The 16,133-nt window shown below is 39.5% G+C and overlaps 1 protein-coding gene across 1 annotated transcript; it reads right to left on the bottom strand.

Moving 5' to 3' along the window:
• Positions 1–844: 844 nt before the first annotated feature.
• Positions 845–2,956, bottom strand: LOC145996225 (uncharacterized). Its single transcript, XM_083132645.1, has one exon. It carries the CDS (start codon positions 2,954–2,956, stop codon positions 845–847), a length of 2,112 nt encoding a protein of 703 aa, XP_082988771.1.
• Between the last annotated feature and the right edge of the window lie 13,177 nt (positions 2,957–16,133).

Here is a 16,133-nt window from a genome sequence, read left to right as displayed (position 1 = left end):
ATTCATCTGCATTCTTGAGGATGGTCTGTCTGATTCCAGATTTACATTTGGATAAAGTTCGGAGTAACGCCCCGTTCTTGATCGTAGGAGACATTGTGATAGAATGATATTTCTCCAGGGTGTTTAATATACTTATTTAGGTACATAAACATAATTATGTTCATCATCGGGAAACACACAGGTTCTGAATCGAAACTTTTCTGGTGTGGTTTGTTTGAGATCGAGGAATATGTATCCATAAGGCGGGGTTGTAGCATCCTTGTAAATTTCAACGAAAAATTTTTTGTTTTCAGGATATATTTGAGAAGACAAACAACCAATCTGACCTTTATCCCTAGGGTTTTTAAAGCAAACAAGATAGTGGCAGTTCAGAGATATATCGCGGGATCCTTTGCTCTGATGAAATACATTTTGAGAGAGAAATATTAAACTGATATTCCTGTGATGGCATCCTTTTGTGAAAAGGTCAACAACTCTATTATCTGCCTCTCTCATCAGATCGTCAAGTATAATCAAATGAGGTCCTTGTTCTACTGTGTATGTATCCATGTTGGGGAGTCCTTTCGAAAAGTGCACATCACTTGAAACTCTACTGTATAATGGCTGCCATTCACTGTAACACCATGTAATGTTCATAAAATCCAAATTCACTAAACTCTTCAGATGTGTTAAAATCCTCGAAACAAAGTTTGACTTTCCGCATCCAGATGGTCCAGCTAGAATCATTGAAAATGGATGTTCCCATTTGTACTCAATTTTAAAATTAATACCCGATTATTTTTTCAGAATTTAGATGTTTACAGAGATTCTGCACGTGGTGGTGTCCGGAATGCTTCTGTTAGATTTACACTGTTCGCTGTTTCTTTTGTGGGATAACGTACCCAAACGGCACAGTGTTGATATCCTCAACAATTCTTCTTTTTGTATAAACCACCCTTTGGATTTTACTTTCGGGTCTGTTAAATACTCTGAAATCTTTACTTCTAGATATCTTCCTCCTATTGTGAACAGTAATTTGCTGGGTCTTGTGAAATACCATATTCTTCAGGGATGCTATATTTATTTTCTTCCTGTTTTCATAGTTAAGGGTGATACCTTTCACTTTGCAGACACTACTCAGAACTTGGGTGGTAGGGTTTTTCACAGTAAATGCATATGATTTCGGGCCTGTGGAGACAAACTCTGTAATGTAACTCTCTTCACCGTACACTTCCAATTCATCGGTCATGTCACCAAGACAGTTACCGGTCTCTGGTTCATATTCTCCATCCCTGGAAATGTATATAACACTGTATGTGTCGTAGTATAACACACGTTTCTCCAAATTCTCCAGATACTGGTAAAGGTGAAGTCGTGCTCCCGCCGTGGTATATGCAGCAATAACTACATTCACAGTGGCTAGTTCGGCGACTGCCTCCTCTATCTGCTGCCAGTTTATAACCAAAGCATTTTCATCAATAGGTAAAAGTGCATTAACACTAATAGAGGGATTAGTAAGTGCTGTATACAGCTCAGATGGTTGTGATACAATAGATGTTTTGGGTAAATTACACCTCTGTCCAAATTTTCCCCAAAAACTGTTCAACATCAGCTTGGCAAGACAGCGTTTTCCAGGGTTCACCTCAATTTTATTGTAGTCTAGTAGAATTCCTTCCTTTTTCTGATATTCTGCGATGAAATCAGTCTTTTCTTGTTCGGTTATACAATTAGATGGCCACCCACTAGCTTCCTGTTTCATTTTTAGAAACTTATTTATGTAGTTCACAAACAAACCCCCTTGACCTGTTTCAGAATCGAAACTTGTTACTTTATATTGCCAGACCTCGTACATCTTTACAATTTGGTACCCTTTCTGCACTGCCTTTCTTACTTCGTCTGCAACCCATGTACCTGTGAAACACCTTTCTTCTAGGGTATGTGAGCAGTCCTCCTGGTTATCTTCTTCCACACAGGTTCTACATAACGCGAAAAATAATTTACCTTTCATTTTCATAGGTAGCACCGGGTGGTAGAGATCTTTTGGGGGTAAAACAGTACATAATACAAGCCCCTCGATTTGGTCAATATTGGGGCAGTTTTTGTCGAGAAATATTGTTGGATGGCCTACTGGGAACTTCCCATACTTGCAAATGTAAGGGTAGAGAGAGCAAATATCAATATATTTTATCTTTTCAGTGCCACCAGCTTTGTAGTATAATTTTGCAGCGTTAGTTCGACCGCCAGTAAGACTTGCTCTGGGGTCCAAAGGCTTCTGGATGGTCATCGGATGATGCTTCACAAAATCTTCAATTTCAGGGTGATCTTTTTTCATTTTTTTCCACTCGCATTCCCACATCACTTCGACTTTGTAACCACTTTTCTCCAGACAACTGGTAACTCTCTGTGTCCTCTCTCTTCGGGCATTCATTGTGTCACCCCCACCTAACTGCTCTCCACCGTTTTTGTTACCGTAACATCTCTCACAATAATGATAGTAACATCCGTGAAATTGTAACACATGACCTTTTCCTTCAGCATCTTCATAATATCCATCCACTTTAATTCCTAAGATTTTTCTTTCTCTTCCTTTCCCAGCATGTTCGATAAATACTTTTCTTTTTCTTTCCTCGTACACAAGCCACTCGATAGCTGCAATGGATTGCTTGTCACCCCACCGGTACCCTGTGGCCGGTATCACGCCAATTGTATTCTCATGTAGAAACTTTCTTCTGTACAAAAGGTTGCACGCACCAGAGATAGTCACACCTTCTCTCCAAACATCAATACCGTTTTCCCCTAGGAACGTCTCTCTAAACTTCATACAAGCCAATCGAAGAATCTCAACATCTTTGATGCAGTACTCCACAAGTTCAGTTTCAGCGTTAAAAATATAATTCTTCTCTTGTTGTTCGTGATACCATTTCTCAAATTTTTGCTTTTCTTCCAACTTCATTTGTTCCGGTGCGTAATATTCCATATTAGGTAGCTGTCCAATATAGAATCTATTTTGGGTTGTATTGAAAAGATGAGGATAGTACCCTTTTTTCATCCCTTCTGGTAAATCAAATGCCTTAGGTAGACTTGATAGAGGCATAGGTAGAAAATTGAGTGAATCTAGAAACCGTATGTGACCCTTTTGCATCAGCAAAATTTTCGAACCATTCATGATAATTTCCGGGCAAACCTTGAATTTGGTGATCATAGCTCGCAGCATAAAATGTCCATCATACCCTTTCATGTTGTGGCATATACAGTATATGTCAAACTTGTGGGGTAGTCTCTTAATGTAGGAAAGAAATTCTTCTACTGGCGATTTTTTGAAGATATGTTCTCTGGGTCCACATGTGTTGCAGGGGATTGACACATCCGGAACATGTCTGCAGTCGTTGCATACTTGTTGCGCGACACACAGATTCGGTTTGTGTTCTGTTCTATCGATATAATCTCCATATTTCTCATCTTGCGTGCACTCGAGATCATAAAACACAAAGATGTATGTTTTTTTCATATCCGGTGGGGTGGATTTCTGAATATAACACAGATGACCATTCGGGTAGTGTTTGTTACATATTCTACAATAGACTTCACCACAAATATGCTTGGTTTTTCTCTGGTCCATTTTAATAACTGTTAGGCACTTGGGGCATTGGTGGAGTTTTTCACAAATATTTTTTCCATTCTGTGCTTTCTGTTTATGGTGATTGAAACATTCCTCACCGTGGAATTGTCTGTGGCAATACAAACATTCCTTTAGGTTTAGTGACTCGGCGTGGGGCTGGAAACATTTCGTACATACGCGTGGACATTGTGTATGTTTTGTAATAGAAGCATATTTTTTCTTACAGTGTTCACAGTAATAAGTACATGCAAATGCAGATGTTAATGATGAAATAACACTGTAGTGATTTTCGTTGTGTAGAAGAAAAAGAGAAGTTCTTTTCATGTCAGTATTACCCTCAAACATGACATTCTCACCAGTAAGATCAGCAAAGACCACAATTCTATACTGTGGAAGAATATTTTGGAATTTCTCCAGCTCCGAAATACCACATCCATGTTCTCTAATAACTACACCTGCTTGCTCACATAGTTGTAAGGCTTCTGTTTTTACAATCGGACGCCCCATTCTGTATTTCTTCCTTTTATTATCATCCTTAGTTTCAGCATATGCTCGAGCAACAACAAGTGCACGTGGGAGACACATAGAATCCTTGTTTTTTATGCAAACAATCCCAGAACGTCTTCGGCAAAGTTCCTCCAAACTTTCCAATCCTTGCTTAATACGTCCAGTTCCTAAAGGTACTTTTACTCTGTGGAGATGGAAAACCAGTTGATCAGATATTAGGAAGGTGCTGTTACTCTGGAGTAGTTTCTCGAAGCTTTCCCAAACAACATCTGCATTTAGTTCACTTCCTAGTCGGAAACTGACCCAGAAGGGGTCTCTGGGGGAATTAACATTCCTAATCGTTAACCCCACATGGTCTCGGTCATCAACATCCCTCGTTAGTAACTCCACTACCTCGTTTACACCCTCATGGATCCACTGTACAGGGTTTTCGTTATCCGGAACAGGGCGAAGACGTACATTCATCTGCCTACCTTGTAGATTAAACCTTCTATATTGACGATCAAATTCTTGAATTACCACAAAATGTTTATTTTCACTTCTACTTTCATCATTCTGCTCCTTCGTTTTCCGTGTGCCCCCACCGCCTGTTTGAATAACTTGGAAAAATTGGGTTGTATCTACTTCCGTCGGCTGATTCTGCGTTGGAGGTCCAAGAAAAGCATCTATATCACCTATTATTTTCTGGGTACAAACGTTATTATTCTGAGACATCTGAGTCACTGTCGAGGTCAGTTGAGAGGTGCAAATTTCTAACCGGGGAACATCCCCTGTTGTGTCTGTGGAAAGTTCTACATGTTTGTTAATGTCCATCAGTATCTCCTGGCTAGTTATATTTCTGTCCCAATTGTTTTCTTGATTGTTTCGGGTTTTCCCTACTGGTCTGTCCGCCGCCGGGGGCACTCGGGTAGATTCGGATTTAATCTGGTGCAAACCTGAATTCATCGAACCCTCCCCGGTTGAATACCCAGCAAAGTTGTTAATATCGTTTAATATTTGCTGGGTAGACAAAATATATTCTCCTTCTTGACTTTCGAATACATCACATAAATCTTGTGGGGAATGGATTTGACACTCTATTTTATGCAAAATTTCCTGTGTAGATATATTAATCAACTCAGTATCACTGTTCATATTACCAACGGTATTACTAGAAACACCTGGCATAGATGATGATGAGGGAGACGATTGATCTGGAATACAAAAAAAAATACCCTTTCTGAGTTTCCACCCTTGAAAAATTATTCACATAAAACAAAATCAATTAATGCCACCACACCTTCGAACTTCTGAACCTGCACTTTAAAGTGTAATCTGAACCACTATACCGCGTACATCCACCGGGGTATAAAACCATGGGCCACCGGTGTATAAAATCCTGGGACCCTTGATTACAAAATCATGACGTAACAAATACATCATCTACATAAAAACAGTTAAAAATATTAGTTACTTACCCATCCTTATTCTTCACTTCCACAGCCAGAATATAAAATGTATCTCGTTAGTATGCACTAGATGCTGTAAACGTCTTCTTCTTCGTCTTCACCTCGCACAAATACAGAATAAATTCATACTTAACACGATGAACTATCGATCAAGAGTCAAACTTTTAACCACCCGCAAACAGACGCATACGTAAACTCGAAACTATACTCGACACTGTAAATTTCTTGCTCTTTTCACGTTGACTACAGATACTTTATAACGGTTGAAAACCACAACCACGAATCATACCAAACAGTTTCTACTCGGAACTATATATACTGAAGAAAGTCCTTGTGTGCTGCGATTCGACCAGCGTTTTGCAATCTCTGGATTCGCCGTATTCCCGGCATCCGGTAGCGCAACGCATATTCAGACGGCTTGTGTACTTATCTGCCAGGACAGATGTACACTTCTGTTGGGTCCCTAGCCACGTGGGCATCCAGGGGAACGAAGCAGCTGATGCTGCCGCCAAGTCTGCTGATGCAGATGGCGACGTTCTCGTCCACCTTTTGCCAGCTAGCGACCTGCAAAATGTGTTCCGTTGTCGCCTTCTTGACACTTGGCAGACCGAGTGGGATGTGGAAACGGGGAACAAGCTTCACTCTGTTAAGCCCACCATAGGTGCTTGGCGTTCCTCGTCTCGTCCCTCTCGGCGAGAAGACGTTATTCTTACCCGCATGCGTATAGGACACAGCCGTCTCACGCATGGTCACCTACTGCAAGGGCTGGACCCTCCGTTGTGTCGTGCTTGTAATGTTATTTTAAGCATCCGACACATTCTCGTCGAATGTGTCGATCTTGCTTACCTCCGGCAGACTTTTAACCTTTCCGGCTGTTTGTCATCCCTCTTGGGTGATGAGAGCAGTATTTTATCACGTGTTTTTAGTTTTTTGCGAAGAGCTGGACTCTTCCACCGTCTGTAAGGAGGTTTTTAGTTTGTTCTGACTTTTTAATGTGTCGTGTTTGTCTCGTGCAGGTCTCTTTACAACCTTGCACTTTTAGTTTTTCCCAAGGGGCTATCTACGCCCCTTTTTTTAAATCTCAGTCAGAATTTTAGATAAGGGGACATTTCCCCGTATACACAGAAGGGTGCGAAATGGCCTTAAGTGCCGACGCACCCATAAATTTGAACTCAATCAATCAATCAATCAATGATCCTTCCAAATTCGACGTAGAAGGTTTCGACGACTCTGAACGAGGCTTCTTTGTCGAGGTGGACCTCGAGTTTTCCGAGAAGCCGCAGGATGTGTTTTGCGACCTGCCACCAGCATCGGAATTCAAGTGTCCACCTGCGTCGAAGCAGCAAAAATTCATCATGGATTTCGAACCCAAAAAGCGTTACGGGTTGCACTACCGAAATATTCGGTGGTTGATGTAACGAGGTGTCACGATTACAGCAATTCACCGAGTCCTCATTTTCAACCATTCAAATTGGTTGAAGCCATACATCGACCTCAATACCAAAGATCGTACTGCTGCTACCTCGGAACTTGATCGCAAATATTTTAAGGACATGAATAATGTAATATTTGGCAAACCAATGGAAAACACGCGAAATAGTGAAGACATAAGGTTGCTTACTAGCGTCGACCGTTGTCGCAAACTTGTTGCAAGCCCACTGTTTAAATCTCGAACAATCTACAACGAACAGCTTGCTTTGGTACACATGAATCGTGGAGAGGTAAATCTCAACAAACCAGTCTATGTTGGTGCCACAGTGTTAGAGTTAAGCAAGCTGCATATGTTCGAGATATATTATGATAGACTACGCTTGCACTATGGTAACAACATCAACCTTCTCTACACAGATACGGACAGTCTGGTATATCACGCCCACACTGCTAACGCATATAAAGATATCGCCACGATTCCAGCTCTCGTTAACTTGTTCGACACGTCGAGCTATCCCCAACCAAATCGATACGGAAACCTGGCTCGAAACAAAAAACTACCTGGCAAACTAAAGGATGAAAAAGATGGGGATATTATATTAGAGTTTGCTGGTCTTCGTGCCAAAGCATATGCAATTCAAGCTGAGAGTTCTGTGACCAAAAAAGCTAAAGGCATAGGCAAGCAGGTGGTTCAGAGAAAACTCAAGTTTGAAGACTACGTCGAGTGCCTCGAAACCAAAAAGCCGATTCTGCGAAAAGAGTATCGCATCCAGAGTGTTAAACATATACTTACAACCAACACAGTCAGGAAAATTGCTCTGGATGCACGAGACGACAAGAGATGTGTTCTCGAATGTGGCATTCATACCCTGCCGTGGGGTCACTATCGCCTGAAAACGGGTAAAACTTGGTCTATGTGCCCAAAATAAAAAATAAAAGAAGATTTACTAGTGTTTTTTTTACCCTCGAATGCAAAAAGCGAGGGGGTGGAGGTGGGATATTTTTTTCGAACATAGCTTGCTTCCTGAAGCCAAACAGGTTCATAGGCATGGTTATTTTATATAAACATTTCTAGCTGTAAGGTTAAAATTGGCCAGCAAGGAATTCAGCTACTGAAAAACCCCAGGAAGTATAACTTTCGCCTTCCCAAGGCCTACCTATTGTTAAATTTCTGTATTCTGTCGTCGAATCCTATCCAACAAACCTGAAATCATCATCCTAGCTCAATTAGGAGCAAAAAAATTTCTTGAAAAATGTCTGTATTTCCGAAACTTGAGGGGGTAGAATCGATTTTATTTGCCAGTCGAATAGTTCTCGTCGAATCCTATCCAACAAACCTAAAATCATCATCCTAGCTCAATTAGAAGCCAAGAAAATCAATGTTTTGGAAAAACGTTTTAAGAAAATTTTCTTAACAGGCCGGAATTGACAAACCGGAAGTCGACTTTCTTAAAGATTAAGATATTTGTCTTAAGACGTTTTCCAAGACGCTGAGAAGCAACTAGTCAGTGTTGCCAAATCCTATTGGCAGGTTAGCTTCGCCTGTGAAATATCATATGGTGAAATTTTCTTGGGGTGAGTTTGCAACACTGAGTGCACCACTTAATGTTGGTGAACCCCCATCGTAAAAGGCTATGGCGAGAGCCCAGTAGGTTGGCAACATTGCTTTATGCCCTGGAACTACATAAGGCAAGCCTAAAAGCAAGGTTGCCAGCTCCTTGCTTTAGGTTAAGTTAGATTAAGAAAAATACACGAGCGCACCACTTTCGCGTTTGCCTTACGATATTTTCCGTTAAGGTTACAAATAAAGCACCACTTTCTGGCGTAGAACTGGGGTGTAAGGGGTGATTTTCCACGTAGTACATCCAACTGTCAACCTCACTTCCACGTTAGTACACCCTGGACTGCGTTTTGCAGACGAACGAGGCTCTGGCGACTGGCACTCTGGCCAGTATAATTTTGTGTGTTGTGTCCTGTTTTTTGTCCTTGTGTGTGCTGAGTGCCCCTTTACAGCCTCAGATTTTAACGAAAGTCAGAACATTTTAAGCTTTTAAGATTTTACTTGTGCAACGTTAGAGTTGTTCTTTGTAAAGATAAGGTGCTGGACCCCGTATAATGTGACGGGTGCTAAATAGCCTAAGTGCTGACGCACCCAACATTTTAAAATCAAATTCAAATTCTGGCGTAGAACTCTTTTTCTCCCTACTTATTGACATTTGAGGGGGGGGTTGCCCCCTAAAACAGTTTTTTAGCCGAAACAAAAAAAACACGTATTTCTTCATTTTGGCCCGTTTATACACACATCTGCCAAGGATCATGGAAATCGGAGGGGGACACAGGTGTCAGATCCTCACATCAATTTGTCCTCATCTTGACATTTGAGGGGGTTTTGCCCCCTAAAACAGTTTTTTAGCTGAAGAAAAAAACACGTATTTCTTTCTTTGGGCCCGTTTATACACACACCTGCCAAGTATCATGGGAATCGGAGGGGAACACAGGGGTCAGATCCTTACTTCAATTTGTCCCCATCTTGACATTTGAGGGGGTTTTGCCCCCTAAAATCGTGTTTTAGCTGAAACAAAAAAACAAGTAAAGGGTGTCCCATAAAGTGCGCAACTTTTGAATCTGGCGCCATTTTTTAAATGTTTTGTTGGCAGCCCTGTTCTTATCATTTCTAGTATCTACACCTGCAACAATAAAGAAAACAACAACTGCTAATCAAATCGGAGTGATAGTAGATACTAGAAATGATAAGAACAGGGCTGCCAACAAAACATTTAAAAAATGGCGCCAGATTCAAAAGTTGCGGACTTTATGGGACACCCTATATTTCTTCCTTTAGGCCCCTCTATACACCTGCCAAGTTTAATGGAAATCGGAGGGGGACACTTAGATAACCTCCCTTGTTAGTCTTACACTTTGTAATTATATAACACTGCATATATTATAATGTTTTATTTTAATTTGTAAAACTGTAACTGTAGAACAATTGTATAATTTTTGTATAACATTTCTATCTTGTTATATGTGTTAAAGGTTTCATCCTGGAATTGAATGTTTCACATTTATGTGTGGTTTCATTTCCAATACATTCGAATGAATCCATATTCGTTTGAATGGTATTTACAAAATCACCTCTGACATTTTATGTTAAACAATCAATCAATCAAATCATTTTATGTTAAACAAGGAAGATTATTTTTGTGCACGAGTGTGTTAGCCGATGGGTAGCAAAGTATTTTAGGAACAACACTTGAAAAAAAATCTTGTAGGACTAACTAATGAAAAATTTGTTTGTAATCGAAGATCATAATACCTTTTAAGGGATAATGGGATTGAGATACGAAACCCTCGGATCCGGATTCAAAAATCCGGAACTCTCGGATCCGGATCCGGATCCGTTTGGCCATCCCTAGTCCAGATATTATTAGAATGATAACAAGACTGAGGTGGGCAGGCCATATGGCACGAATGGGAGAGGAAAGAAGAGTTTACAGGATTCTTGTTGGGAAACCTGATGGTAAGAGACCTGTAGGAAGGCCAAGACGAAGATGGAGGAATGCTGTTGAAATGGACCTAAATGAAATTGGTAGGTATGGAAATGAGTATATAGATCTTGTTTAGGATAGAGACAGATGGAAGGCCTGTGTTGCTGCAGCCATGAACCTTCGGGTTTAAGAATTGAATTGGTGTTTTTAAGTCCTTGATGCACAGTAAGGCTAATCTGGACTGGACCTACAGTTTAAAGTGGGATCCGAACCACTTGTGCCTCCACTGGGTATCGAACCCGGGACCCCTTGATTACAAGGCGGCGACGCTACTACTGCGCCATCGGAGAGGCCCTTTCGGGTTTAAGAAGGCTAGAGAGTACGTAAGTAAGTAAGTAGGCTAAGTAATTAATCAAGTCGAATCCAGCTTCGATTTAGGCTAAATAATGGACTCAAGTCTGAGTTTTTATGGCTGAAGGCAAATACAAAGAAATCTTACTCTGCCCACCAGTGCTCAAAGTGAAAATTCCTAGCTGGTTCGAGGGGGGAGGGCTTCGCCTAGTTTCGATAAATGTGGAGGGCATAGACGTCCGGAAGGGAGGGTAAGGGAGACGCCCCCCTGAAAAATGAAAGTCAACAAAAAATTATGTATTTCATATATATAATTTCATTTCAGCCACAATAATACATGTTAATTATTGCATGAACATGATAACTTCAAAATAAACCAGTCCCGTAGCTAGAATTGATCTCCGGGGGGGGGGGGGGGGGCTCACGGGTAATCGGGGAGGCTTTGTAAACCAAGTCCATTTTTTAAAAAAAATATTAAATGAAGGTAAATTATGTGTGTGGGGGGCGCTCATTCATTTATAAATATCATATACTACACACATATACTACATTTTTCTACATCTTTTAAAACATCTCTTGAAGTGTTAATTGACTCATACTGAAATTATCCTTACACACCCCATACTATTTTAGATGATACAGATATGTATATCACACACAAAAAACGCACAATATTTAATCACAGTGCCTACAGTATATTCCACCCCCGGCCGAAGCATAAACTCCCCTTCCTTCCCAAAACTTGGGAGCTGTTGTTGACCTTTGACGCAGATGCGGAGGGAACTTGCATGATGACATCAAAGTCACAGATTTCTGTCTAAACGGGAGGTTGCAACAGGGACAGTGAAGGTACAGATAAATAAGCTCCCCTATGAAAGAACTTTCTGAAGTCTAGAGAATATTCTAAATACTTGCAGCTACTTCTGCTCATAAACAAAATGAGCGAATGTAATAGATACTGTTCACTCTTCACTGCAAACAAATTATGCAAAATAGTTTACCTAATGTAAAGGGGGCTGAGCTCCCCCTGGCCCCTGCCAGGCTACGGGCCTGAATTAAACCATATGGAGGGAAGTGAGCCTCGCCTGCCCCTCCTAGAAAATATACCTTGCTCGCCCCTCGCTGGAAAAAATCCATGGTGAAGGAATGCTAATGGAGTAATCGCAGTGCTTGTGCAAATTATCCTAGTGGGATGGGAATTTTCTTCACTGGGGGGTTAGCCTACCACACGTTACCCCCACTTTGACCACTACTCCTGCGAACGGCCTTGCTTGCAGCACAAACAAATGAGACAGCTACATGCTGCCTAAATTGCTCATGCATCACATATTTCACTACCCATGTAATTTTTTTAAAGAGCTATTAAAAATGTCCCGTAATTTGTAGACATTCTCTCTTTTGGACTGACTAAACGCTATCTGAAACGTGTTGATGTTTATGTAATGGCGTGAGCACTTCACACACTGAAAGTGAATAACTGACGACTCACGTACACAATGATCATGTGTTTCACGGAAACTTCTACAATGGAAGGAATTATCAGCCGTCGCTCGAAGTCATTTGCAATCTCATTATTATGCTCGTCCTTGTGCTGAAATGGAAATTCTTGAGACTGTAATCTGGCGTCAAGGACACGGCAAAACAGCCACAACCAGAAGGCAGCAACCGGTTGCCGGGGGAAATGGGACAGGCCAATTAGAAGCACGCATTCATCCAGTGGCGAATTTCCATGGGATCCTTTCGGGTATCTAACCAGTCATTTGTGAACTAACAGTTCTTTATTACAAATGGGCGTGACATCGTTCATTTAAAGATACAAGAAAACCGAAAGTTTGCTCCTACTGTAAAGAACAGAAACAAAGCTCATTTTGTTAGTATTCAAAGAGAATAATCAAAGTAGAAATGCATTGGATCGAAAACATTGAGTGAAAAATACACGAACAATGTTATCTTCTACCATTTCATCCAAAGAACCAATGCTTCCACAGTTTTCAAAATTCTAATAATTACAGTTGTGGGTGAGAGGTCACACAACAAACGTTATGAAAAATAATCCCCCTAATATTTAAAGCCTTTTCTTGAACGAGACGTGTGAAAGTTAATATCAAAATGCATTTCAGATACTAACTGCATAAAATGCAAAATAAGTAATGAAAAGAGTTGCGATGGTATTCACTCGTTTGGTTCATCGAGTCTCCCAATTTACATGATAATAGTAATTAAAAATAATTATAATTATTATTTTGAATGAAATTTATTTTTTAGTTGATAATATTTATTTTTATTATTATATAATAACATATAACCGTGCTAGTAATAATTATTTTTCTCCTATTCAACTTTTATAATTTGCCCGACACCCCCCCCCTGCAAAAATTTCTGGCGACGCCCATGGCTACCAGTAGTTTGCAGCAGCGCCCACTCGCTATCTCCCCTTCTCTACCGTTATGCACGACCTACCCTACCCAGAGATGGTGTAAATTGAGACTTGCTGTCCGAAGTTGGTATGATATTGAAAATTTTACCTGACCAAATTTACTTGAATATCTACTCCTTCTGACACACTAAATGGGTATTTACCTGAATTTGATCTTATCAACGTTCATCCTCATATTCGCGATTAGCAGAGAAGGGAAGTAGGGTGCAAGGGATAAACTTATGAAAACAGTCCTGGGAGTTGCAATACTTGAGCATCCCACTGTACACGCCCACTTCCATTAAATAAGCCACTGGTCATCCATTTATATCTTCAATTGACACGTCTCGTGGCTTAACACCAAAGAATTCTCGTGATCGAAATATCGTGAAAAAGTAATCGTGGCACGTGTTTCATGTTCAACACAGGGAACGCCAATAAAGCGTTAGACTCATTTATCATGGATTCGTCCATTTCATCAATTCGTCAAAGCGAAGCGCTTTCCTTTGCACGTGTTCGTGTTTGCCCGGCTTAGCTTAGTAGAGTATAAAATGTTACTTCTGGCCGGTCCCTTGTGGGGCAAGAATTTTCATCCAAAAACACCCAATATTACATCCAACCACCTTAAAAACGCCGAAAAAATAACAAAACTCTTCATTTTTTCAGTCTCCCACACTAAAAAATCTCTAAAATTTCTAGCCGGTCCATGTTTGGGAGCTACGTTTTCAACCAAAAAACACCCAAAATTACATCCAACCCCCTAAAAAAAAAGTAAAAACTCGGCACAAATTTTCTTATTTTTCAAAAATTCAAGCAAAATTTTCCCGAAATCACGAAACTTTTTACAAAATATTCAATCTTACAATCTTTCGAAATTTTCTAGCCGGTCCATGTTTGGGGACCCGTTTTCAACCAAAAAACACCCAAGATTGCAACGAACCTCCTCAAAAGTAGCAAAAAATTCCAAAAATTTCTAGCCGGTCTATGTTTGGGAGACAGGTTTTCAATAACAAAACACTAATTATCCATAGAAAACAAATACATTCAACGATTTTTCAAATAATATTTCTAGCCGGTCTATGTTTGGGAGCTACTTTTTCAACCAAACGCACCAAAATTCATAACCAACCTCATAAAAAACAGCATATTTTTCATTCTTCTAAAAAAAACAACCAATTTGATCATTTTTCAAAGAGAAATTTATCCCAGCGCGTAGGGTTTGAAAAAATAAATATAAAATAACAGGTGTAAAAACACACTGATAACAATCTGCCAATAATAAAAATGAAAGTTATAGGTATTTTTAACTTGAAAATTTCTCATTGCTTCCATAATATTCTGTTGTAGTCATTCATTCCTTTTCCTTTCTAATTATTCTTTCATAGCATTTTCTTGAATTCTTGTTTTTATTCTCTCTCTTGCTTTCAAAATAGTATTGATTGCTTTTTGTTTTCCTTCAGTAGAACCCAAAGGACCAACGCAACTGGACATATTAAATTCACATTTTACATTATATCCTACTTTTTAATAATTTTTGGATTTACAATTGGCATAATGAAGATTTATCTACTTTTAAGTTATTTATTTTTATAATGTATAATTTCAATTTTTTTATCTCATCGATATTCAACTCATTCTCCATAAACCAACTTGTTTCACCAGCTGAAATTTAAAGAAGTATAAGTATAAGCTTAATAATATGTACATTAAATATTTAAGGGGTTTTACTCACATTAATCTTTAAGCTCTTGTGAAGATGAAACATTTACTTGTTGCAAGTACTGTTCCACCAATTGTATTTCCAGCTCAACATTATCAATTTCTGTTTCACATGCTTGCAGTCTTGAAGTATAGGACCTAATAAGATGCCTCCACTTCTTCCTGTTCTGCAACAGTTTTTCACGCTTCCCTTTCAAAGTCACAAATTTTCTTTCCAATGAAATGTTCTCTTCAGTAGAACGTGTGTTGAGCGTTTCAAAGAATTTTGTCATGCGATTTGCGGCATTATAAGATGATGATGATTCACCAGTCAGTTTATGTACTGCTAGCAGTTTGATCCTCCAGCTGCAGCAAAGCATTCCACAGTTGTGCAGAACCTCAGAACCAAGGAGAGGAACCTGAACTACCAATCGATGACAGTTACGGTTTTATCTAATAGTTCTTGGGAAAACAGTAACCTATTGAAGTGAAACGCCACAGGCTTTGCTTACGAGACATAACACGACTGACTAACACAATATCTTATCGACAAAAAACGACTAACACTGGTGTTCTAAAGTAAACTCGCTCCATAATCCCAATTTATTTCACTGGTATAATAATATACTATTTTCATTTTAGTGCATTTATAACCAAAGTGAATAAAATTGTTGTACTTATTTTTTACAAATATTTTTTATTATTATTATGTTAAGAAATATCTAATACACTCTCTGTGTTTGTGCTGGTTTGATAATGAAAATTGTGTGAGAGCAAATGCAAAAGTTGAGCCCCAATCAACAAAATGCAAAAAAATATTATTAACTAAAACTTACAGCTGAACTTTTTAATCACCATCAATTATTTTGGAATTTCTTATATATATAATGCTTCGCATTTTTTTTCAAGACCCAAAGGATGATAAATACTGTTCTCAATAGCAAAACATTTATACAAATTTTTACCTATTTTTTATGAACTATTTTTTATGAATTATAGGGGTGTAAGGGGTACCTTCCACGTAGGCGCCCAAAGGTCAACCTCACTTCCACGTAGTGCACCCTGGACAAGAGACTAACGAGGCTCTGGCGACTGGCACTATGGCCAGTATAATTTTGTGTGTGTTGTCCTGTTTTATGTCCTTGTGTGTGCTGAGTGCGCGTTTACAGCCTCAGCTTTTAACAGAAGTCAGAACA

This window comes from Lepisma saccharinum, chromosome 12 (genome assembly GCF_977018435.1).
Source record: "Lepisma saccharinum chromosome 12, izLepSacc3.1, whole genome shotgun sequence".
In the NCBI taxonomy this organism is placed as follows: domain Eukaryota; kingdom Metazoa; phylum Arthropoda; class Insecta; order Zygentoma; family Lepismatidae; genus Lepisma; species Lepisma saccharinum.
Note: the sequence above shows the minus strand (reverse complement) of the source record. Positions and strands in the feature narration are given on the sequence as shown.

Excerpts from the sequence above, each read along its gene's own strand:
- LOC145996225 (XM_083132645.1), bottom strand. The coding sequence starts at position 2,956 with ATGGAATATTACGCACCGGAACAAATGAAGTTGGAAGAAAAGCAAAAA.